The 25,934-nt window shown below is 48.0% G+C and overlaps 1 protein-coding gene across 7 annotated transcripts in view; it reads right to left on the bottom strand.

Annotated features, from left to right (window-relative positions):
• Positions 1-25,568, bottom strand: part of SLC8A3 (solute carrier family 8 member A3) — a 119,517-nt gene extending 93,949 nt beyond the window's left edge. For 4 of the 7 annotated variants that reach the window (XM_074584823.1, XM_074584825.1, XM_074584824.1 and 1 more), the window contains exons 1-2: positions 25,241-25,449; positions 2,734-4,545 (exon numbers count right to left, since the gene is read on the bottom strand). In XM_074584823.1, the coding sequence (XP_074440924.1) occupies positions 2,734-4,499 (1,766 nt within the window). In that variant the 5' untranslated portion in view covers positions 4,500-4,545; positions 25,241-25,449. Of the gene's footprint in view, positions 1-2,733; positions 4,546-25,240 lie in introns of all 7 variants that reach the window. The other 3 variants (XM_074584829.1, XM_074584828.1, XM_074584827.1) reach the window with 3 other exon arrangements.
• Between the last annotated feature and the right edge of the window lie 366 nt (positions 25,569-25,934).

Here is a 25,934-nt window from a genome sequence, read left to right as displayed (position 1 = left end):
CCTACACACTATCTTACTCTTCCCGCTTTCCCCTCTGTTCTGCACCAGGCTTTGTGGTCCCCCCTTCAGTGCACGGGGGACATCAGTACCTCACGGTGGGTTCCCAGCAGCAAGGCATTTAAGAGGCAGGGCCTGAAATATTCAGCCAGGCAACCCCTTGGCTCTTCGGTGACCCAGTGTCTTCATACAGTCTAGTACCAAGCAATACCATGACTAGTCACTCACACACTGCCCTCTAGGCCAGCAAAACTGCCCCAACACCCTATCCACTCATCTACCCAAACTAGTCTGGCTGACCAAAACTAGATAGTGCTTGTTGGAATAGCAATATTATGGGCCCAAATTCCAAATTCAGACCTAGATTACCTCATGTTTGCCTGCAGCCCAAATATTTGCTCAGAGGTTTTTTTTGTGTATTGAGATTTAGAAAGCAAAAAAGGAGGAAGAGTTTAAACCTACCCATTACTGCTTCCAGGTTCCTACACCTGCTTCTACCTGCACCTCAAAGGAGAGCTGGCAAAGCTCAGAAACCAACATGTGTTTACTGAATTTAAAGGCCGAGGATTGATTACTGAAAACTACCTTCACGTGTTTCCAACCCAAAACTCCATTCCCAGAAGACCTGGAAATTTAAAATTAAACTCAGGAGTGCATAAAGGCAGCCTGCTGGCTGACATGATCTCCTTCCACGTTAGGCTTATTAGTTTGATTAAGTGCTATGTTGAGACAGCCACACTAATTCTAGCTTCAAAAGAAATCCATCTTTGCTAGCCACGTAGTCTCCATGGCCACTGTGGCTATCAGGCTGTGTTCCTAGCAGTCTTCTGATTCAGAATTGAAAGCCACATTAATGCATTAGGTGTGGGCATAGCTTTAAGTACACCACGAAGGTCTCATCTGTGCTCTAGGGCATCTTCTCTGGCTCACAAACCACAGTGCTAAGCAACCTACACATACATGTTTTCTGGACTGCCTTCATTTTCATTAGAGTCTGTCCCACCAACGATACATATGGTTCTGCTGAACGTGATTTGTTTTAACGCAAGTGAAGCAACTATGTGGGTATGCTCTGACCTTCTGTCACACTTTTCAAAGACAAAAAGAAGTCCATCAGGCAGAAACTACAGTTTCAAGTAAAATAGCTCATGGGCTTTTTCTCTGGTACCCCAAATCTGATGGCCTTTCAGTGATGGGTCTTTTTCAAGCAAGAAGAGTCTCTTTCCTTCAAGACCTGGCTGAAGCAAGGTAGTACCCATTATATTTTAGGTAGTCTACTCACAGGAGACTGTAACCACACAGCTGACATTCTTCTTCACTTTCTCTACAGAAATCAGCTTGCGGCTTAATTAAGGAGAATAACCTGCATGGCCCATCTCCCTGACAAGGCCAGATGAGGACTGCTGATCCTTTTCCGCCTCTGATAGTGGCTGAACTCAGCCAACCAGGAGCTTCTCTTCCTTTAAGAACACGTACTTATAATCAAGCATCAGGACTGTGGATATTATCTGGTTTAAATGGTTTAGTGGGCTAAGGCAGAAAGTGCTATTGAATTAGGGCATCCCTACTCCATAGCATTTAATATATTAACATCCTTTTGGGTACTGTATTGGGAAGTTTGGTACAAAGATTTCCTTTCTCTGATGCCAGGTGCAAGTCTGCACAATTCTTCCTTTGATGGCTCAAGTGATTAGGTGTTAACAAGAGGAACCTAGGCACTTAACACCAGAGAGTTTTAGCACCAGGTTCACACCCCCCTCCCCCTCCTTACTCGGCTAAGGGATTTTTCTCATTCCCCAATAATGTTAACAGCAGGTACTTAAAGCAATTAGACATTATCGCCTCTCTGGTCTTTATTACTTCCTAGCTTCCTATCAGCTACTCTGTACACAATAAAAGAGCTGAATTAACAGGACTGGTACAGACTGTTTTGCTTCTCTTCTTTATTCTGTATGAAAACACTGGGTCATGGAGCCACATGGACAGGCTGTGAGCTGCAGTGCTTTAGACCATTATTGCCAATTGCCATGGTATTTTACAAGGGGAAAAACCACAGGTAGTAAAAGAACAGACATAGGGAGATCATAGAGAATGTGATGTGGGGAATACGGGTACACCATAGGGACAAAGAGGCTGGAAGGATTTCCCAAGTCCAGCAGAACAGCTTGCAGCTGTGCCCACGCTGTGAATTAGCTGCCACACTGATCTGCAAGTGGCACAGGCAGCCTAGGGACAGAGGTATGATGTATTGCTCCTGTGCAAATAAAGCCCCACATCTACTGAGAAGCTCTTGCTAGCCTGCGAATAACTGTTGTAAACTTGTCATCTAGGGACAGCAATAAACTCCTGTGCCCTCTATGTTTGGTGTTCAAGAAGAGGCTTTCCCATATTTGCCCAGCCAGGTAAAAGCTGGCCCTTTTTCTTCTCTTTCTACCTTAATTCTCCTTTAACCCTTAGCTTTAGTACAGGACGTCAGATAATGATATATTTTCCTCCCTGTCACCCCCCTCCGCAGTATTTCTAAGCCTCACTTTGTCATTTCCAAGAGGGAAGGGACAAGAGCTTTGAGCTCTTAAATCCTGCTGTCGGTTCTTGCCTGAAAGAGGTAAGTAGAGAAACTGAAGGAAAGCTGAAGAAAGAAGCCTGTCCCTTGTCAGCATTCACCTGTAATGGAGGCAAAATGTGGGGTTAAACACCAAAACTAGACCCAGGAACAGAAATGAATGGCGTACTTACACAGTTTCATCATTCTTGAACTCCAACTCCCCGTAAGTGTCTTCAAAGTCTTCTCCACCTCCTTTTGCTGTCCCTTCTACTGTCCTAAATGGCACTATGACTGTACCCCGAGCACCTGATGTCCTTAGGACTTTGACTTCCATCACACCAATGCTTTCACTGACATGTATAACATCACACTCAAATGTGAAGATGCCAGCATGGTCATCATCCAGTATAGTCACTGTGGCCACACAAGGAGAAGCCAATATGGCCTTTGGATATGGGGAGTTACTGAGCTCTGGAGGTTCCTCACTCTCCACCACACGGAGGTTACTGAGCCGCACAAAAAAATGCTCATCTTCCTCAAAGATATCGTCATCAATAATTCCCACTGAAAACTCCTTCTGTGTCTCCCCTGATTTCAGGACAACAGTCCCCTCTGTGAACTCATAGTCAGCACCAGCATTGGCAGAGCCATCCTCTGTTTTATAGTCCACATAGATGGTCTTGGACATGTCCCCTCCTTTCCGCACCACTGTCAGGAGAACAGCACCACAGTTCTCAAGACACTGGTAGGAGCATGGGTCAAAATAAATTTTGGAGATGAATTCCTCAGGTTCATCTGGCCGCACCTCATGCAAGCTGGTGCTCTTCTTGGCTTGCTCAGCTGCATGCTTCTTCAGAATATTGCCAGCTCCCGTCATCATTCTGGTAGCCTGAATGCGATAAAAGGCTCTGCTCTTTTGCTGATGAGACAAGGCATAGTAGTTAGCCATTTCTACCAGCTGGTCCAAGTCCTTTTCTGGGTGCTTTTGCTTCAGGTCCTTAAGGATCCGGATCATCTCTTTGCGAGATTCATCTACCTCTTTCCCTTCCACAGTCACTAAGTTTCCATCCAGAAAGTGGGAGTTCATCATCTTGCCATCCATCTCAATTCCCTTAGGGTGATCACCTTCTGATTCTATGATAATGCCCCTGTGCTTGTCAGTACGGTACTTTTTGTGCATATACTTATAGAAAAGCAGACGTCGATCTGCTATCCAAGCCAAAAGGACGCAAAGTGGAAAGAAGAAAAGTGTGAGCAGACCTTCCCAGACCTGAACCACACCTGGAGAGAAGACAGCAAGGATCATGTACAACCAGATGTAAGCAAAGATGCTCCATGCAGCTGTGACAAAGAAAACCCTCAGGTGTTTTATCTTTCTGGTTTCCCCATCAGGGATCACATAGACACAGATGGCAATGATGATAAACATATTGAAAGCAGCGCTGCCAACAATTGTAGACGGGCCCAGGTCTCCAGCTATGAATCCATGCCCACACACTTCTATCAGAGACAGAAGGATCTCAGGAGCAGAGGAACCCAGAGCCATAAGGGTCAAGTTGGAAACAGTTTCATTCCAAATCCGAATGGTGGTTGTCGTGGTCTCTCCATTGGGTTTCTTAATCGTGATTTCTTTCTCTTGCGATGTGATGACCTCTATAGATGCCATGAAACGATCTGCAATGATGGAGACTCCAAGGAACATGTAAATCAGTGCTACAAAGTATACGATAACACGGGCAATTTTGTCCCCAAGGGATGGGTTTTCTGGATACCATATTGGCAGGATAACACCTTCCTTGCAGTCAAAAGATCCTGAACACGAGCTGTTTTGTACTGAACTGGTTGAGTCTCCCGTCAGGCCAGCATCCACCTGCAAACCATGCAAAAACAGCACAAAAGTAACCAGCCCAAAATGGAGGAAGGCCGAGGTGACAGGCTGCAAGCTTAACCACGCCATACACAAGATGCAACTTCCACTGTGTAGATCCAAAAAGGCCGAGAACCTGAAACAAACAAAACAGAGAGGGGGGAGGGAAGCATGAGAGAAAAGGAAGATGCAACATTTACCCAAACGCACTTCAGTATCTCACCACTGAAGAGTACTGGTAGAGATGAAGGGGTTGTCTCTCTGTCACTTTGAAGAAGGTATTTAGCAGGGACTCTAACAAACTGCAGCATTTACATGCCCAGCAGAGGAAGATCAATTGCTAGAAAAGTAACTCAGAGGAAAAGTGTACATATATAATAGCCCACTCTTGACCTACAACATGTGCAATAGGAGTACTGAGTGCTCAGCTGCCACTCATCTAATGATGCCATGGTGTTCACCAGCATGCAGCACTTCAACTCAGCATGACAAACCAATCTAAAGGCTCCCCTGTCTCACTACTCATGGGATAAGACAAGTCAAGGAATCACTAGCAACACAAGAAGCACTACGGAAGGCCAGTGAGCAATCTCCAAATGAAGTTCATTTGTTGGACATAATTCAGTTACAAATTATGGATTTGGCCTTGGTGGCCAAACCATCTTCACAGCCAGCCCCTCCCAAAAGGTTGTAGAGTCTCCAGAAGGGTCCCAGGGCTCCCCTAACCTTCTGAGGCACAGGTCCTCTGCATTAGGAGGTAGCTGTGTCAGCCCAAAAATGAGGCAAAGGACTCATGTGCTTGGCAAAGCACCTAGGGCCATTTTTCACTAGTCTTTCCATTGCAATCTGGAGGATCACATTTTACATCAATAATCCTGCTTTTAAATGGTCACAGAAACCTATAAAACCACCAGACACATAAAAATCCATGCTCAGGAACCCAAAAGATACAGAAAAACATACATACCTACGAACATTCCCTCTGCATCCCTAAGAAATCGATTTATTTTCAAATACCCCCTAATATGAAAGTAATATCTAACCTAAAATACTAGGCAAAACCAAAGGAGCTGATCGATGTGTCACATAGATTTGGCATATCGCTGCCCAGTAATGCCTTCTGTTACTTATGGACTATATCGCTCCAGGGCTTGCACCACTTAAAATTGGATTCTGAACTCTTCACATTGTCACAGACCATGCTATTCTCCTTCCTTTATATCATGCCTCTGGAAGAATGTGATCTCAGGCTTAGCTGACAAATCACGTTTGTGAGTCCAGACACAGCCAAGTATCTCACAGGAAACATCAAACTTAATAGCAGCATTATCTACAGCACTTAGAAGGTTCAAGAGCCTTAACTCCCACCAACTTTCATTGAGGTTTCTACTGCCAAATCAGTAGGGCTGGGATTAATTTCCCCTACTGCAGCTCTCTAAATCTTGGGCAGTAAGTTAAATGAAGTCATTTAGGCCCCCTTTGTAGTTAGAGACAGTCACTTCCAGGGGACAATCCTTCCTGTCCCACCCCTGTTCTGACCCAAAAGATGTATTTAAGACACACATCTTTAGAAGGGATTTTGTCCTTTTCTATCTCTCTCCATGGTCTCAAGAGGGTGCCCAGATAGCCAATTTAGAGCAGATGCCAAACCTTCAGATGGCAGCAGTTCAAAGATATGAACTGTCCCCTAACTAAGCACTTGAGGAGGTCCCTCCCCTCTCCCTTGCTCTGTAAATATTACAGGAAGCATTTTAATGTTATCAGCATTAACAAATGCATCTCAAATGGCTATTTTATCATCATGTTGTGTCGCTCGCCTCTTTTCAAAAGCAGGTGCAATCTTCCTGATATCAACAAAAACGTTTTCAACTTTCAGATAAAAATCTATAAAGACAAGCGAAACAGGAAGGAAAGCATGAACAAGGACTGCAAATGAACAAAACCGCTCTTGACAAAGCACAGCAGAGGGGAGAGAATTGATTATGCAGTATCAGAATCACAAATCCATATCTGACACCCTTGATATGAAAAAACAACATACTTCTTCATGCTACCTGGACTAATTCAGAAGAGAGAGATTTTCCCACATAAGCCTATTTACCTTCTCTCTCCAATGCCTACTTATCTGCCTGTCTACCCTAGCCCCGCTGCCTGGCCAAGTCCCCGGGGGTCAAGAGGGACCTCAGCCCCAGTGAGGGCTGTTAGCCAGACCCAGCCCTAGCCCCAGCCCCAGCCTCGAAGTCTCGTTAAAACGCCTCGCTGCCTGCATAGCTCAGGGTCACAGGGAAGGCTGAGCTACCTGGCACTTACAGCTTGGGTTCAGTTTGGCATTCCCGTTGTGTCTTCCATCCCGCTCTGCATGGTATTTCATCGGATTTCTGGCTGCAGGATGTTGGGGAATCCCTAAGAAAGGGCCAGTGAACACATGCAGAGGGACTATGAGCAGCCAGCCCAAGATCTCTGGGCTGCAAGGTAGATCTGTGCCCATGCACAGTGAAGGTGACACGTTCCAGGTGCCTCTGACTGAAGGTGCACACAGACACCAACTGCACAAGCACAGCAGCTCCAAAAACACCCTGGGCACATCAGACCATCCTTTTCCGTACTGCAATTGCTGGCAGGTATCCACCAACCTCTTGACACTTCCAGCTCCCAGCTCCTACCTAACTGTACAGCAGCCAGTAGGTGCTGTGTCTTCCAAGATCAGCCATGTAGAAACGGCTGACAGAAAGACAGGAGTAGTTTCAGAAACGTCTACGTGACTCAAGAACCTAAATTTGGTTTCAAAAATGACTTAAGAGTCTAAGTATCACTTAAATTCAGAGCCTTGTCTAGGAATAGTACAATGACTAAACTACCCTCTGAAATAAATCACTGCTACCACCAGCCTCCCTCTCTGTGGGACAACCAACTTCTGTAATTAACACTATCTGTCTACCTTCTGTAATGCTGTGATGGTTTCTATTGCTAGCCATTGCTCAACACGCTCCAGGACCTTGCCAGTCCTTCTTAAATTTTTAATTTGATTTTAAACAGAGGGCAATTTTATTACTATTCCTCAAACTAATTTTATATTATTTCAAAAACAACCTCTACCAGCATAGCCTCTGTTTACGTGTTAGGACCTCCAAACTCAGGCTGTGGGTTGTAGACCAAAATCTCAGAATTTGGGAATACTCTTCTTCGCTGGTTTTCACTTGCTTTGACAAACATTTTAATGTTAAGCAGAGGTCACAACCATTTTCTAAAATGATACAATGACCCAATCCTGCAATTCTTTGACACAGATAAAACTCTCCAGTGGGATCAACAGGAACTTTGCCCACAGACACACTGTCCAATAAGATCTTAATATGTGTTCATTAACGTGAAAAGCATTAACCTAACCAATCTGAAAAACAGAGTGAAGCATTCTTACTGTCATCCCCCACTTGGGAACTGGTGCAAAAGTGCTTTACAACATAGAATAAAACTATTAAATTTTAAAACTGCTGTTAATAAAACATTGAGATAACAGTTTTAACATTCAGATGACAGAGGACAGAAGAGTTAAAACTCACTCTGTAGCTCTAGGTCAGCAAGGTTGCTTATACAAGGCGCAAGTTTGCCCTCAGATATATCTTCTAAACTCGGTCCAGAAATCACTGGAGGGGACTTTCATAGCTCTGGCCTGCCCAGAGTGAAGTAGACATGTCCCCTACCCCTCCTCTAAGCAGCAGAATTAATCTCAGCAGAGCTAACTGTGACAAGAGCCACCCTTTAGCACGAGTCCTGTTCTGAGGACCGAGCCTCCAGGCGGGCTTGCAGCACAGTCCTGAGTCACAGCTAGTCACCCAGAAGGCATCACGGTGTCACTCCTCCAATGCCAGTGCAACAAAACACATCCACATCTGGCGCAGAGAGGTGTCATTCCAACAACGTCACTGCCCTGGCCCTGTGGGATGTAAACAGGAGGCTGCAGCAACAGTGGAAGTCAATTGGTGTTGGGTGATCTTTGGCGTATAAAGCCATGGTATAAACACAATGATCATAATTTCCGCTACCTCTTTGCTACCAGACATCATTTTCTCCTACAGGTCTCTGCCCCACTATTGCTATCACATTGAATACATGCAAATAAGATACTGAGTGAAGTGTCTCCTATCTGGTAGGATAAGTTCAAGGCATACAATTGATGCAAAAGAGAGAAAAATAGCTGAAAGCATCCACGCAACAGAATGAGCTACTGTTCAATAGCAAGGCTCCGGGAAGATCCATAACAGTTATTTTAGCAGGAGGAACTCCTTCTTCTACAAGAGTTGACAATGGCCACGTGATCCATAAATCCGCAAATAGAACCCATAAATAAAAAGATCAGTTCTTGAAATACTTCTGGAGACACCCCAGAAAGTAGCATGGGCCACGCTTGTCACAATTAAGCCTGCAATAGTAAATGACTTTTAGACAACTATCAAGCTCCTTACATCTTTTATAATAGCTGAGTTTCAGAAGACTGATGGTTCGTCTGCTGTGGGCCTATATTGAGGTAGAAAGCTGGGAAGGCTATACTTATCCCTTATAATCTAGCTTTTTGTATACAGCTGCTCACATGACTCTAAAGGCAAGGATATTTGCAAAAGGAAGCATTCACAACAAGAAATAAAATCAAGGGGCAACATAACACAGCGATGGCCGCTAACACATAACCTCCACATACTCAGTTCCCAAGATTGCTGCTCGGTAAATAGAAAACAAAAGGCAAACCTCTAAGTCCCTATTAATTTCTTATTTACGCAAAATTCCCCTTAAACCATCATAAAAAACTTTGGATTTGACCTGCAAATAAGATTAGGTTGTCTGGCACCTCGCTCTCCTTCCCCTCTCCCTCCCACCCTGCAAATAAGTCAGACACACAAAGCACATCCGTGGCCATATATCCTCTCTCCCCTGACTCGAGACTGGCCAGGAAAGGCTGCTCATTATGCCTGAGCGTGGGGTGAGCCCTGTTCAGGCGTGGGCGCTGCACGAGGGCCAGACAGAGACATCTCCAGATCAAGGGTTTCGTCTACTCAGCAAGCATCTGTCCCAGAACAGAGCGGATACAGCGCTGCTATTAGTGTCGTCTTATAGCCCTGCTCCGAAGCTGGAGGAGACAGAAATGAGGTTCAGCTTAATAACAGGGCCTCACATTCCTCAGCTCCAAAACACATAAAAGCTTTTTGATTGAGCACGTGGGCTTTTTGATAAGCATCAGCAAAAATTGAAATTATAGCCTTTCTGCCAAAGAACGCAAATAACTGAGTTTCAACAGAAGAGGTATTACACCTAATTCACACTCCTCCCTCCCCCAAAATCAAAGCGTAACAAAACATTTAATGCAAAACAAAGCATATTTTTCAACTGGCTCCATCCAAACACTATTGAGCCCTTTGCTCATCACTACAAGAGCGCCCAGAGAGTAAGCTAAAAGCCTAAGTAGTGTAATCAGGTCCATTTTGCCAGACAAATGCAAATTTCCAAGCACAGACCTGTCCTTAAATCATCACACTGATGGCACGCACCTATCTGATACGAGCACAGCCATGGACCCCAAGCTGACTTTACATAGGTTACTGCACAGCAATAGGTAGTTCAGCTCCCTACTACTGCACCAGGTAGGTTTTATGAGGAAAAAAGCAATGTAACTCATGTCTAAGCCCTAACAGATCCCCGCAGTTTGGCTCTATGGAAAAGTTACGGCGGGGAGCTGTAGGTGCTTTGCACTTCCCAGCAAACATGCCAAAACCCAGAATTAGCTGCCTACAGAATAACCTCCTCAGTGCGTGTCAAAAGCAGCCTTTTTTTTCTCTCAAGATCATGCAAAAAGCTACCATAAAAAACCCAGCTCTCGTAGCAAGTCTTTTAATATTTACAAGCTCTACTAATTTGTGTAGTTCCTACCATTCTAGCATGGTACACGGGTGTTAATTGACATAATGACTCAAGCCTACTGATTCCTTACAGAAACGCTGCAGCAATGGGATGCAGTTACATTTGGTGATCCCAAGGGCTGACCCAAACCGAGCACAAGTCCGTTTACAGCTAAGAGCAACCTCCCAACACTCAACTTGCCCTGGGGAATTGGTCCGTGATGGTATTTCTGTATTTTAGTATCCATGATGCTCCTGGAGAAGCAGTGCCATAAATAGCTAACCCATAAAGATGCCCACACTTTATTGTCCCCTTCTGATACGGCACCGGCTGCACTTGACTGGCCGGGCATTTTACATCCTCACTCTCATCCCAGTTGAAGAATATTCATACAGGACAGATGGATATATATGGATATAGGAGCTGTGGTTTATGCTCTGTGCACAGCTACGTAAAGGAGGAAAAAGCAGACACTGAAGGAAACACAGCCACGCTCCTGAGAGCTGTCCTTATTTATGGCATGGGCTAGCGCAGCCTCCTTGGGAGGCTCTTCCATTCCCCATACATGTCCGTATGTCTCAAATTCCTCAGGCTAAGGGACAGCAAGCATTACCCTTTTCATTTTTTCCCCCAGAACTGTAGCCTTTTTTACATTCAGAAAACAAAACCTGGTATTTAGGCTGACATATAGATTAGTAGTGGCCATCCTCCTGCTTAAAAAGCATATTATCTACTCTGATACAGATGGCTTTTTTCCTTTTCATTAATACTACACAATCTCACTGTTGTTTTTCTAAATGGTGTTTTGTAGTACTTTCGAGCGGCCAGTTCACACAGGAGATACAAGGGACCCCAGAGGTCATCTGGTCCAACCCCCCTGCTCAAGCAGGGCCGCATAGAGCCAGCTGCCCAGGACCACGTCCAGTTGGTTTCTGAATATCGAGAGGATATTCAAGGATGAAGGATGGAGTCTCCACAACCTCTCTGTGTAAACTGTGCCAGTGCTCAGTTACCCTCACAGTAGAAAAGTGCAGGTATGGAGGCCAAGCCTGCTCATGACAACCACATCCAGTGTTGGTGCTCTCAGGGCACTCGGTACAGACTGCACTGGGAGCTCACTGTAGTGCTTAGGTGGCAACTGCGCTCACATTTGGGAAAAAGTCACTGTCCTGGCCTTTTGGAAGTTGCTGGAAAGCCTCCATTGCACATTTAGGGGCAGATCTTCCAACATCAGTCTTTTTATTGTGTTTAGAGGTATTTCTAAACATAATTAAAGCCTTTCAGTGCTTGAATACCAGTGCACATCTGAAAACACCATTCTTCACAGTCTTAATGGCCCCAAATTGAGAGGGCAGGTACTTTCGAGGGCCTTCTTCAGGGCCTTGATTTTACGCCTATGATGTGAAAGGTCCCAGTGAAGAGGCTGAAAGTCCTTCCTTTGAGGTTCAGGAGGAAATAAAGAAGTGGAGCTACTGGGTCACCCACTCGGCGTCCCCCCTGCCTGTTCCACAGACTGCAGCTGATGGAGACAACCTGGAGCAGCCACCCAACAACACGTGGGGTTGCAATAGGCGCTGACTCCTCTGCTGCAGCCTTCAAGGCACCGGTTTTCATCACTCTCTGTCTTGCTGGTTTATAAAGAGCAGCAAAGACTATTGGGGGAGGAGGGGGCAGGGGGACTGGGAAGGGAACAAAAATTATTCCAGCGGTGTGAGGAAAACTTCTTGTCAGTAAAAGACATTTTATGTACTGCCTGTGGCAGCACACAGGGTGTGTTATTTACTGCTCCTGCTTCACGGACATATTATACTGCTGGTTCAGGTGCCACCATCAGAGTGCAACTTATCACCTAGTGACTCACAGCATCCTAGAGGAAAGATGACAGCGGCAACTCATGACATTTCTTTAGCGCTCTGGTGACAGATCTGCAACAGCTACAATTAAAGACCCTAGGATTTGTTGTCAACAGTGCATTTCTGCTGCAGAGCCAGTAGTTATTTGTACACAGAGGCAGGCTAAGTGGTAAATAAGAGGGGGAGAAGTGTTGTAGTCATATCTCACCCCCTTTAGATCCAGAATTAGTTAAGAAAAATACAAGTTCTCTGACAGAAAAGACTCGCTTGAGGCAAACAAAACAAACCGTATGATGTGTGGGATTGGATGCAACAAGTAGCCAGACAGAGAGCCCTTCCCCTGCCAGCTCATGGGCTCCTGGGGCAGCCACCAGCCAGCCATGCTGGGTGCTAACCCTGGCAGCTGGGGCACACACTGCTCCGATCCTCCAGAAATGGGCCTGTTTCTTTCTTAACTTCTCCTCCAAGAAAAAAATAAAAAATTTCAGATTTTTTTTTTTTTGTCCAAATACAGCAAAAAATAAGTTTTTACCAAAAATGCCACATCACGCACAACAGAAATTATGAGTCCTCCACAAGTCTATTCAGAAGGACTTGTTCCCAGCTTGGTGAGAAAGAAAATATTTTAAAAGTGAATGGAGGCAGAGGCAGCACAAATGGGAAACTGGGCAGAAAACAGGGAGGGGAGAAGAGAAGGAGAAGGCTGTGCTTCAGAAATTATCTTCACTGCTGCAGCAGAGAACAAGCTGCTTGTCATTTGTCATGTTAGACTGAAGACTTCTACGCTCCTCTGTGCGATGGGCACAGAAAAGGAGTAGATAGGAAAGGCTCTCGCTTAGCCCAATTAGCATAGGTTTCACAGAATTTGTCAGACTAGAGCCAGAAGAGTTGTCTGGTCCATGCCTCAGGGGCCGCCGCTGCATTGTTCCCCTTGTGAACATTATTTCCTAACACTTTGTCCAGCCCAGTTTTAAATTACCCAAGTGACGGCATTTCCACAACTTGCCATAGAGACTCTGCCACGATGTAATTTATCTCAGAGGTTTTAGCCGTCTTCCTTATATTTAGGATGAAATTAAGAAAATTTATGCTGCTAGTTCTCATTATCCTGTCCTTGGAGCACTCTCAGCCATTCTCCTCCCTGCCTGAGATTTACATGCTTCAGATACTTGTAAATAGCTGTTCTCCTCCACAGTTATTCTTTGGCCAAAGCACACAAATTTATTTTAATCTTTATAAATTAGCCCAGGCTGCCCTTTAATCATTTATCTTGATCTCCTCTTGGTTCTCCATCTTCGAGGCGGTCGGAAGCAGCTGGGTATCTGTTAGCAACATACCTCAGTGCTTGTTCCCATCAAAACCAGCAGCAGATCTGCTCTTGTTGGAGCAGGCAAGCCAAGCCTGGGCAGCCAAGTCTCGCCCTGAGCTCAGCTCTGCCGTCCAACAGGTTTTCATGAGGTACTGGACCGTTGCAAAGATTAAATCTAGATTGCTATACATAAACTCGCTGTGTTGCTCACTTTCGAAGGTCTCTCTGCCTGTTTGCTGTGTCCCCAGCGCGGTGGGGCTTCTGCGAGGAGCACCGTGCTGACTGGCATGTGTAGAAGCAAAGCAGAGATTTCCAGAGTTTCAACCAAAAAGTCAGGGTCTCCAGCTGAGAGGAGGGAAATACACTGTAACACGCTCACTGCTTCTGCGGATCTGAGCACAGCAGGAGGCATGAAAAATGAACTGAGCTATGGGTTATCCTCAAAATACCTCCCACTTCACTTGGAAGGTGCCAAAACCTGTAAATCCACCCATTTGAATACAGTTATCAAATAAGATTTCACACAGCACACTCACCCTTTGCTGACACATATACCCACGTCTGTCTTATTGACAGAGATGTCTTAATCATTTGGTGGTTTTTCAGCTGCTAATTCTGCAACTGCTTTAAAAAAATAAACCCTTGCATCTACCATGATTAATTCATTCTTCATAAGTCCAGGCTGTTTATTGCTCTTTGTTCATTTATGCACTAGCTGTTTACAGATTCTCTCTTAACATTAGTTCTGTTACTTGCTAGAGACTCAAGTCATATTTACCATATGGTAATTGCAGAGATGACACGGACAACAAACAGTGGAAGCCGAGCTGCTACGGCAATTACAGTAAGTGGCAGCAGTCTCCAGGCTATCTGCTGCCCCACCTTTATTTCTTCTCCCCCCACCCTCTCACGGCTTTCCTTGTGGGCTGTATAAAGCCATACGCCACTCCCATCTCCATAGCACAGACAGGTGGAGATTTGTTCTTCACTATGGCATTACCAGACAGGATCATCCACCTTTTTCCTTTCAGTCTGGGTTTCAACTGCAGGTCTGCTCTCCCTGGCTGTCCGCCCCACTCTGTCCTGTCAAGGGTGGGTAATCTGAAATACTGCCTGGAGCTAGTCACTCTCAATACCCACGTTTTTTCTCTCACTGTTACTGCAACACTAACTTCCTCCTCTGCCCCTGGATGGTCTCAATATGTCTCAGATATTTCACTGAGGGAGTCGCAAAGGACCAGATTTCACAGGGTAGTTAGAAACATAATGGCGCAGCTCTTTAACCCACTTGGACACCTTGACCCCATTGAAATCACAGATTTTCCACTGGACACCTAAACGTGACTTAAAATTCCTGCAGAAAACCAAACAGATGACTATGAGAGGAGGTCACTGCTGTCTTCTTCAAAGAAAGACATGAGGTCTATTTCTTGGTTCCTGCCAAGAGCACTGGGGAGGTCCCACACCCAAAAAGCATAGGGCTTGATCCTTCAAGGAGAGTCAAAAAAATAAAGATTACTTAAATGTGTATGCCAACTTGTGTGTAGTGCATACAACAAAGCACCGTGTCCGAAAAGGACAAGGCTCCTCCCTTGCCATTTCTAACATGCCTGCAATGACAGTCTCCTAATTCCCCAAGTCTTAACTTAGATACTAGCGAGGAACATTTGAAAACTGGACGCAGGGCACCGTATATCAGAAGAATTTCCTAGCAAAATACATAATAATCACTCCGTTGTTTATCTCCAAAATGGAAGAAACAGCATTTTCATTGCATTCAGAGCACTACTTAGACCGGCTTCCCTTCCTTGACCCTCCCCTCCAAAAGCCTCCTTTTACACAAAGTCATCTTAAAAATGAGCACTATCTTTCCAGCCCAGTCAACTTGCAAGCCATCAGCTGAAGGCTGGCAAGAGAGAAGAGAGAAAGGGTCCTCAGGACCAGATTTCCTCTGGCGTAAATCAGCATAGGTCCAATGAGCCCAAGTCAGCAGAGCCAGCTTATTCTACTGGAAGAGCTTCCCGAGGAGCTTTGGCAACATTTCACATAACATAAACCTCCAAAAGGAAAGCTTCATCAATTTCCTCTTTGCAACTCACGTCACACATATGAGCTGGGGGACATCTTCCTGCTTCCTCCACACCCACTGCATTCCTGTCCATCCTGACCTGGCTCCTCCCTCCTCCCAATGCTCCATGCTGGCCCTGGATTTGCTACAACTAGTCCTGCCAACACGAGCAGCTGAGTCATGGGAGATGACCACATCAGCCAAATGCACTGAAACGAGACAAGGGAAAAAGAAAATCCTGCTTCCCTCCACAACACCAGACCCCAGCAAACAAGGCCCCGAGTCGCTCTTCTCCACCATGTGCCCAGTGTCACCTTGGATCAGCATCCTGAACTGCCTCATCCTGGAGGTACAATGACAGGAGTCACTGGCTTAATGTAGGCGCTTGGATAACATGCCCATCCCATGCAGCCACCTGCTGTACAGTCTATTTAAGCCACTGAGGCAAAGGAAGAGTACAGCCTCTTATCCTGCCACCGAGGGGCACCGCCTCCATTATGGATGCTAGTAGTCCCACATCTCCATCAGTTTTACTGAGGAGCTCGAGTCCCCTTCAGGCACTGTGGAAATTATCTTTCCATCCCTTTCTGCAAAGAGAAGATTAAAAGTGAGATGTGCTCTACTTGCTTTGAAGTCCAAATCTCTCCTAAGACAAAGCTAAGGCAAGAAAATTGCAGGGTCTCTCTCTTGATGGGAGTTTCAGTGGAGGACTGACTTGAGCCACAGCTAAGGCAGGAATGAACAGCCTGTTTTCATGCCCTTACTCCACACTCAGGCCCCATTCCCTGCTCCCTCAGCCCAGAAAATCTCTTCTGCCCAGCCCTACTTCTGTCGTGGTGCCCTGAACCCAGCTCTTCCTGCCACCACTGATGACAGTAACTCCTGTCATCTGGGAAACCTGTCACAAGTGACGGAAAAACACTTTGCCCAGAACAGGAGCAACAGTCCCCAAACACCAGTAGGTGAGAAGCAGTGGGACAAGGAGAGCATTACCCTGGGCAGAGTCACCATTACTATTTCATTCAGGTCAGTGACACAAATGAGTAAAAGAACGAGCACAAAAGGTCTCTGACAAAAGGACAGTCACTTTTAAAGACAAACAAAGCCTTGAAATGAATCCATTTTGCTGTGGGAGCTCAATGAGCAGACAAATGAATAAAAATGGGTTTTCAATTAATTTGAGCCCTGTATCCCAACAATGCTCCGCTCTGCAGTAATCCTTCCTCTGCCCATTCTCCCTGCCCTCTGCTCTCCCCTCCCCGCAGACACACACACAAACACTTCCATGCCCCTTCCCCTGACCCTTCCTCCCATGGCAGCACCCCTGTGGTCCTTCCCATACCCGGCTACCAGCCGAGCAGCACGTACTGCAGCCCCTTCTGAGCCCCCTGTGCTGGCCAGCAAGCCACCAGCACTACTGCTGCACCTTTCATGAAGCGCATAAGAACGTGACATCTGAGAGACCACCACACTTTTGTCCGAGGTGATTGCCGCCATCCCACCGTGCCCGATAGCAGTTAGCTCCCATACAGATACTTGCAAATTATGACCATGCCACCTCTTCATGCTCTCCTTGCAACGTTAAGTAGATGAGGTTTCTGGAATCCTGCACAACCAAGTACAACTCCCATATCCCCTTTCACAACTCCCATGTCCCCTCGCTCAGCCTTTACTGGGAAATCAGCTTTGGTCAGAGGGACAGAGTTGGCCAACCCGGTCAAAAGAAGCTCTAGGCTAACACCAACTTAAAGCTCCCAAACTCAGGGTATTTTATCTAGTGAGCACTGGAAACGTTCTAAATTCGGTGCTGTGCATTTGTGCAATCTATGGAACTCAATGCCATAGGAAATAAAATAAGTACTGGAAGACTCAAAGGAAAAATAGATGTGCGTGGAAACACTCAAACTATCCATAGATTCACCAGCCCTCCTCTTGCTCCAGAGCATATTTCAACTTTACCAGTTTTTGTGAAACTCGCTCATGTGTGTATATAGTGAAAGCTGGAAAGGCCCTTCTTAACTGAGCATCTGCTTCCTGACTGGGCCGACCTCTTGCTTTGTCCCAGCAGCCAAGTCCATATGGACCTGAGAGACAGGCAGAAAGCCACACACAGAGGACAAACGGAGCGGGGGTTGCACACGTGAGGCATGCTGCTAGAAGACTGGGAAGATACAAGGCATGGAGCTGTTGAGGGAAGTGGGGAGTTGGGGCAGTTACTGGAGAATCATGAAGAACTCTGTATATTTAAGAAGGAAAAGCAGAGGAGGGAAAAGGACAGAGCTGAGGGAAGGAGGGGTGTTCATGACTCACTGGGATGCATGAAGCAGCAAGGAGATGGATCTAGGCAGGCAACAGACAAGCTGGCAGTTTTTTGGGAGTGACGTAGGTGCACCAAGTGCAGCTGAGCATCTTCTCACCTTCAGTCTCCCAGTGAGATTCCCCAGAGGGAAGGCAGCTCCATCGTGCTCTGAAGGTTAAGCTGTGCCTTCTGCCTGGCACAAGAGCACAGTGCAGCCAATGGGTAAAACTGCCTACCTACTTAAAAGCAAAGCCCAACACTGCCAGGAGGGACAGGCTTTATTTTTAGCTGGGACACCAGCAGGGTCACTGCTGGTGCTGCATTTCCCCATGGAAGCCAGGGTTTCATGAAGTGAGCCGTGCGCGCAGGGTCACTGCGGGGGAAACATCTGTCAGGTCAGCTTTGGGGAGATGGATTATTTAAGTTGGAGAAAAGGAAACATTTACTAGAAGAAGTGAACCTGAAACTGCTCTGGAAGGTTAAAATGGAAGGAAAAAATGATGCTTAAAGAGTGAGAGCAGGTGGTAATTTATGTGAGGGCAACGTCTAGTGCACCCATCACCAAGATGCTCAGACAGAATAGCCTGTCACGTCTAACTCTGCTTGCCTCCTATAACCCAAGCTTTGAAAGGCTCATTCTTGTCTGGGGCTGCCAAAACAAAAGCAGCAGCACGTCATTATCCCTCATCGGGATCCTTTGCAAAGGAAAAGCATGCACAGAGAGACCCACCTTGCCTTGCACCTTGAAGAAAACAACAACACTGAGACCTCCACCCCACTCTGGACCTCAGGTCCTCACACAGGGGCCCCCAGTTATCCCCAAGGCAGGCAGGTCACCCAGGACTCACACGCTGGCTGAGCGCAGCACCCTCAGCGAGCGCAGGGCAGCAGTACAAACTTAGCCCGCTGCGGCCCCGTGAGGACAAGGAGTCAGGTCCTTGCCTGCTAGTGGGTTTCGTGGGTGCAAACCTAATAAAACAGTTGGCACCGCTCCCACTTGCACTGCCAGGGAATGCAGTCTGGAGGCTTCAACATGGAGAGATTGTTGTTGATGAAGTGCTGAGTGCTAGTGCGAAGCTTTCAAGGGACTTGAGAGAATTGAGAGCAGAGGGGAAGTTCTCAGTTTATTCTCTTCTTGAAGAACCTGAGTCCATTTGGCATGTTGCGTCTGAGAAATAGCTTGGCCTAGACTCTCCATTTAATTTTTTTTTTTTAAATCAAGGTCAACCCCTGTGCATGTTCTTCAGAAGATTTTATATTAAAAATTATTTTGTCTTGTTTTTCTGCTGATTCTTGTGCCTCTTAATAGCTTAGGAAGTGCTTTGCAGACCCCATCACTCTTAGGTTCTTTGCAACTAATTTACATTCAGGACTATCCATCTCATCAAGAGCAGACTTCAAGGCTGAACCAACTCCAAGCCTTAACTGCTGCAGGCAATTCAGACAGCAGCTTTACAGGTGGAAGCAGGGCTTCTTAAGCCAACCTGAATGTTTTCCACTGCTGGTTGGTTGTTCCCGCTCTGCACTAGCTCTCCCCTTTTTTGTTGGCATAACTGTTTGCGTGGCTATGCCATGAATAAGAACCAGGAACTGATCTGGCTGAAAAGCAAGCTGAACCCAGCACCTGGCCGCACATGCCACTGTGCCAGTACCCTGCAGGCGGTGGGACAGGAGCAGGAACAAGCAGCCAGGGTGGAAAGGCTGTAGAAACCAACGCGCAAATGACAAGCACGGTAGGGGCATTAGCTGTACGCGAAGGGGCAGGTTTGCCTCTTGCAGCGGTGAATCCTGCAACGCCTCCCAGACCATTTAACACCCTCGTCCTGCTATGCAGAGACATATCTCCACCTCCATTTTTCCCACCCAACATGCGTGTTCAAGGGTCACTGAGTATTCCCAACCAAAAACACGGAAGAAGACAAAGGTGCTATTAAGGAGAACATAAGCTCAACATCAAGATATTACTTCCTGCCACGGAAGGTCCATCTCAAGGTGGTAAACCAAGACATCCAGCCCTCAGTGCCCAAAACCAAATTTACCCAACAGCAAATAGTATGGAGGGCAAAAGGAGAGTGTCTTCTCTGTGGTGGTGCAACCCCCTCCTCCTTAGGCCACTTGGTGCTTGGCATGATTTCCCCCACCTGGGCCACGCAATAACCCAACATAGAACAGGGAAGAATGCGAAGGGCCATGGACCAGAACGTTACAGCAACCCCTTAGAGCACCTGGTTCCTGCATCCCCTATCGCTTGCAAACAGTCGATGATCGATCACCCCCTGACAATACCTGCATCGTGGCCCAAAAATGGGGGTGACATTCACACAGAGCATTACCCCGAGTCCCCATCCGACACCAGCTGGAATGGGCCAGCAGTACATGGCAGAGGCAGCACCACCCTTCCCCATTTTGGCTGTGGGGAGCTGTGGCACTGGGGCAGAGGAAGGTTTCGCAGCCTGCCTGGACTGTGGTGACAGATTCTCTCCTACCACTACTCGCACTGAGGGCAGGTAGGACACATCCAGAGGGAGCTGCAGCCCGACAGCAGAGCGAGGTGCAGATATGCTCCAGCTCTCCCTGCTTTTGCCCCGGCTCTGGCACGGGGAAGGAAACCAGCTCCCACCAGCACACAGCATACGAACACACTGGCAGGGCACCTTGCACTGTCAGCGCTGTCGGCCCCCCTTCACTCCTGGACATGTCACCTTCAACACAACCTCAGCAGTCAGATCTAAGTCCCCTCTCACAGGTACATCCCTGCATCGCTACATTTCTTTTGATTAAAAACATATTCTGCGTTGCTGCTGGGAGGGTGCTGCTGTTTGCTTTGAGACAGCCTCCAAGTACCAGCCTCAGAGAGGGTGATGATGAAAGCTGTGGCAATGCAGTCTCATATGTCTATAGTTTCTAAAACTCTTTGACACCTCCCTGGTTGCAAAACATGCCCAGCAGCATAGGATATTTAGTATTTCTGATTGCTCTTGACCTGGCTGTCTCCGCTACTGTCCTGAGTTAGGAAGCTTAGGTAAAAAGACAGCAGAATAGAGGAAGGCAGCAAACAGAGCAAGTCCAGTTCTGCAGCCGTGAAATAATCTGCTAGTGAATGGAAATGCTGAATGGAAACAGCAGCTTTTCCTTAAATCTGAGTGCTCTGGAAAAGCTCCCTGTTTTATTATGATGGAAAATCCTCATTGGAGTGTTTTGTTAGAAAACAAGCTATCATAAAAGAAATGTTAAGAGCCCTAAGCTCCCCTCTCTCCCATGATGTCAACTGTCAGAGACATCAGCGACAGCTCAGCTGTGTGATCAAAGACTCCAGCAAGCGGATTTTAAGACAGAATTACCAGAAAATTGAGAGTTGGAGGAGCATGGGGGCAAGATTGTCACCTGTTTATAAATGCATCTTATGGGGTGAACTAATTACAATGCTGTACCATGGGAACAACGGCACCTGGGTCTTCTCATTGCAACACTGGCAAGATGGGGTGGTGGTGGTACTTTCAGAATGGCATGACATATCCCGGCCACCCGATGCCTTGCTATTCCTGCAAAACCCTGTGACAGAAGTGCCTAGAGGGGAGACTGGGAGGCCATCATGCTGAACTTTGCGCACAAACATCTGTGATGGCCCTCAACCAGAGCCTGCAGTTTAAAGCATTAAGGCAGAGAGAGCAGAGGGGAAGGAGAGCAGCAAACCATACCACCTTATGGTTTGGTAACATCCATACCACATTAGTCCCCAGGCAGCCCAGCAGCCCACTGAAGCTGCAGGAGACTTGAGGTGGCTCCTGGATTTCATTCTGGAGGTGAGCAGGGACAGCAAGCTCATCTTCAGCCCCAAACCCCACAGCCACAGGTGACTGAAATCAGTCAATGCAGGACCGTGAGCTCAGCAGCACAGAAGGTTTATTAAAGGTGTCCCAAGAACAGCTTGTGATCTAGTGTAGTCTCTCAATGCATGAAATTCTTCAGGACAAAGAATATAATTGATTAGACGTTTGTATGGCACTTCAAAACATGGGCCCCCCAACCAGGATGATGCCTTTAGGAGTTACCATTATCTAAACAGTAATCAACAATAGCATTAATCTATGACAAGATACCTAACCACAGTGGGTGATGGTAGACAGAGCATCACAACTATCAATTTCCTGGCTTCAGAGATGTTTTTTCCCCTATTAAGATGTTTTGTCTGTGTAATTTAATTTCCTTCACTTTTTTTTTTTAAATATAGGATCAGATGTTACTACCTGATTAAAAAACCAAAACAAAACAAAACAGAAATTTGGCCAGCAATCAAAGCCATCTTTTTAACTGTTGAAGCACACAAAAGGCATCTGAAACACGACAGCAACAAAGAACAAGGAACTATTTGTCAATGCCACTTGGTCATTGGGGAAGCTTAGGGGAGGAGACTGATGCTGTTTGTTTAAAACAAGCAAACAAAACCTGACAGACAAACCATTTATCTGTATAGTGCTTCACTTGAAAATATTGGCGGAGGGAATACATCTTAACTTGGTTTCTAACAAAAAGTGCTGACGCACTCCATTATGGTACTTCCCAGCCTTGGGGTGGAGGATGCCCATAGCAGGAAGGGCCCTGTGAAGCCAAGGGGTGGGTGCAGGACCAGGCATGACATGGCAGCAGGTCAGCCCAGGACCTTAGAAAAACCCTTCCCTGTCCTATCAGCAATACCATAGGATTTGACACGCTCAGGATTTGACCAGCCTCATCTGACTTCAGCCCTGCCAGCTCCAGAGGAAGGCAGAGGAAGCAGGGAGGCTGGATTCCTCCCTGAGTACCTCTTTCCTTCCTACAAGCCAGCCAAGCTGAGGAGCAGTGTCCTGAGTGCCCTGCGACCGCCACGAACAACTGCCCGTGACTCCCAACAACAAAGTCTGCTCTGGTCAGACCAGGCAGCTCCCACCAGCCCAGCAAGAGCCTTTAGAGCACAGTGCGGTGCACAACCCAGGCCACGCTCAGTATCCCATTCCACGTGTGCTCTCCTATTCTGGCTGCTGGTGTCCAAGACAGCACAGAGTGTGCTTTCCACGCTGCCCAGGGCAATGGAAAGGACTACCCCACCTGGCAACGGCATCTGCAGTCACCAGTGCCATCCTCTCAGGTGGCGGCTTTGCCGAGGAAGGGGGCAATCTCTCTGCAAGGGACAAGCATCCACCTTCCCTCTCGTACCCTGTCACCCACTAGCTATTGCAACCATATCCTCGCCAAATCCCCACACAGGTAGAAAAATATTAATGATACGAATGAGGCCCAGGGAGAGGAAACAAGTTGCCCAGCAGCACGCTGGAAGCTTGCCAGAGACTGGGAGCCTACCTGCACTTCTGCTGCCCTCACACAGGACCTCAGCAGCGGGATTACCACAATCTGTCATACCTTGGGCACTTGGGAAACGCTTGAACAACCGGCTTACTAGAACAGGACTCGTATTTGGCTTAGGTAAAAAAAAAAACCAACCACCGACTGCCATACTGCACCTTTTACCTAGGGTTCTCTATCCATTCCCATTCGGTCCCCTCCTTCCCCATCCCGGTTGACATTACACCCTTTGATTTACATTAGGGGGTAACTGATTTGACTGCCATCATGTTGCACGCTAGCACCGGCACTGAGGGCTCCTGGGCTGCTCTCGCTCCTCCCCAGCCAATCCTCAGCAGTAGCTGGACGTGCTCTTCTCTAACATCACTACTTCTGTTCAGGGAACAAGTCTTGTTCCAGTTGACCACAGAAGCCTGACTGTAAGCACCAAACATGACTTACTTTCTTAGCTAAACCACGATCAGGGTAAACAAACGCCTGCAACAGCAGTGGAGGGAGCAGGGTTAGGGACTCCCTGGAAATGCTTGTGCCACAGGGGAGCAATGCCTCTCCCCGCTGCACCGAGCCTACAGAGCACCTTCAAGGCCTCTGTGTCTCAGCAGTCCCCCAAAGCCAGCTCTGCTCTCCCAGGCCTTCTGCCAGGCTCCCAGAGAGCATGGGATGAGCGCTCTTGAATGGGAAGACTCTGCTGACTGTTACCTAAGTCTTCCAGCCCTGTCCTCTCCAGAAATAAAACATAGCTCAACAAAATCACCCTTTTGCTCTACAAAGAGATTAAATTAAAGGAATACACATACAAGCATGAGGAGGGGATGCGCATAAGGCGCCCATTCTCACCCCCACTGTTCCTCCAGTGTCTCACCTTAAATTTGAAACAGATTTTTAGGGTGAAACCCCTAGAACAAGCCCAGGAGCAAACCGAGGAGCCACGAACCCAACAATTACGCTACAGCTCCACTTGGGGGGGGAGGAAGGGGAAAGGGCCATAGCCTCACATTTTAGAATAACTGTAAAAAAACACCCAAAACAGTTGCAAGGGTTTCATCTCCCACCCAGGGTGATAGATACTTTAGACGCAGGTGAAAAAGAAAGGCTGGGAGGAAGGGAGAACACGAAATTACCCAACATTTAGGTCAGCTCGTATGCGTGCGTGTGTGTGTATCATTTCTCCCCCGCTGCCAGTCGGGGGCTGCGGGGGCCCCGCCAGCGGCCCCGTGCCCTATTTAGGGCAGAGCCTGGCGCAGCAGCTATATTTGACACCCGGGGTAAACAAGCCGGCCCCGGCGGACGGAGAGCGACAGCTGCCCGGGACGGCGGCCCGCGGCCGGGGATGGCCCGGCCCGGCCTCCCCCCGGCGGAAAAAAAAAAAAATGGAAAAAAGGAAATTATAAGGAAAAAAACCAAAAAGGGAAATTTATAGCACTGCATAAGAGGCGCTTCCCCCGCCCGGCAGCCCCGGGCAGAGCCGCCCCCCCCCCCCCACCTCCGGGCTCCCCGGCATCCCTGCGGGCCGCGCCGCACCGAGCCGTGCCGAGACGGGGCACCCCCGCCCGGCGGCGGGAGGGATCCCGGGGCCGCCGCGCACGGTGCCGCGAGCTCGGGCTGCTCCCCGGCGGGGCTCGGCGGCTCCCACCGCTCCCTCCTTCATTCCCTCCCTCCGCCAAGGCCCCGGCCCCGCAGCGCCCGGCCCGGCCCGGCTCCCCCTCCCCGCCACGCATCCATCCCGCAGCGCCCGCTCCGCGCCGTATGCAAAGCCCTCCCCCCGCAGCGCACACACACGCACCCACACATACACATATACACACGCACACATACACACACACGGGTAGTCGCCGCGGCTCCGGCAAAACAGCACGAATGAAGCGAGCTGCCAGCGCCTGGGCAACATTAAATCCCCTTCTCCCCCGCCCCAGCCCGGCAGACCGGCCTGCAAAGAGCAACCCCCCCCCGCCCCCAGCACCCCCGGCTCCGCGGCCATTCGCATGCAAGGCATGAAGCCCCACTTGATAGCAGGAAACTTAACCGCCAGCCTTGCGTCTCCTACGGAGCAGGGGGTAGCACCCTCTTACTTACCCCTTCTGGCTGCTTTCCTGACTTTTTTTTTTTTTTTTTTTTGGAGGGTCGGGCTGGGGGTGCGGGGGAGGGGGGTGCTCCGCCGGCTCCCCAGTACAAATCCTTCCGGTTCCTAAAGGGAGCTCATCGCATCTCCCGGTGATTCACCGACGGTGTGTGCGGGTACGGGGGGGATTCGCCTTTGCATGTCAGTCCAAGTTGCCTCGCTCGCTACAAAACCTGTGCTCTCTTTTGCAGCTGTCAGGGTGAGCGGGGAGGTGCATCTGGAAAAGGGGGTGGGGGTGGAGGTAAAATGTTGATAAATCCACCAGCCTTGATCTTCAGCTCCGTGGAGCGGTGGAGTTCGGGGAGGGAAGGGAGATCTGGCGAAGGGGGAGGAGGACGGGGAGGACGGAGATGAATGGGGGTCGAGGGAGGGGGGAAGAGAAAATGGATTGTACCCCAGACTGCCACTGAATCTGCTGGGCTTCCCCCGCTCCCGCGCTCACACCATCGGGGCTCGGTCCAGGCTTCCCAGCATTACGGCGCACGGCAAAGCGCTGAGCCCGATTTCTGGGAGCCAGCGAGGTTTGCACAACTGCAGCAAGAAGCCAAATCAAAAAGCCAATCTGCGAGCCTCCAAACTCCACGTCACCCTATCAGCTGGGAGCAAGAGCTGCAACAGAATTACAAGCCATGCATATTTATTCTTCTG

Source organism: Larus michahellis, chromosome 4 (genome assembly GCF_964199755.1).
Source record: "Larus michahellis chromosome 4, bLarMic1.1, whole genome shotgun sequence".
Taxonomy (NCBI): Eukaryota; Metazoa; Chordata; class Aves; order Charadriiformes; family Laridae; genus Larus; species Larus michahellis.
The sequence above is the reverse complement of the archived record's forward strand: the minus strand, read 5'-3'. Positions and strand labels throughout refer to the sequence as shown.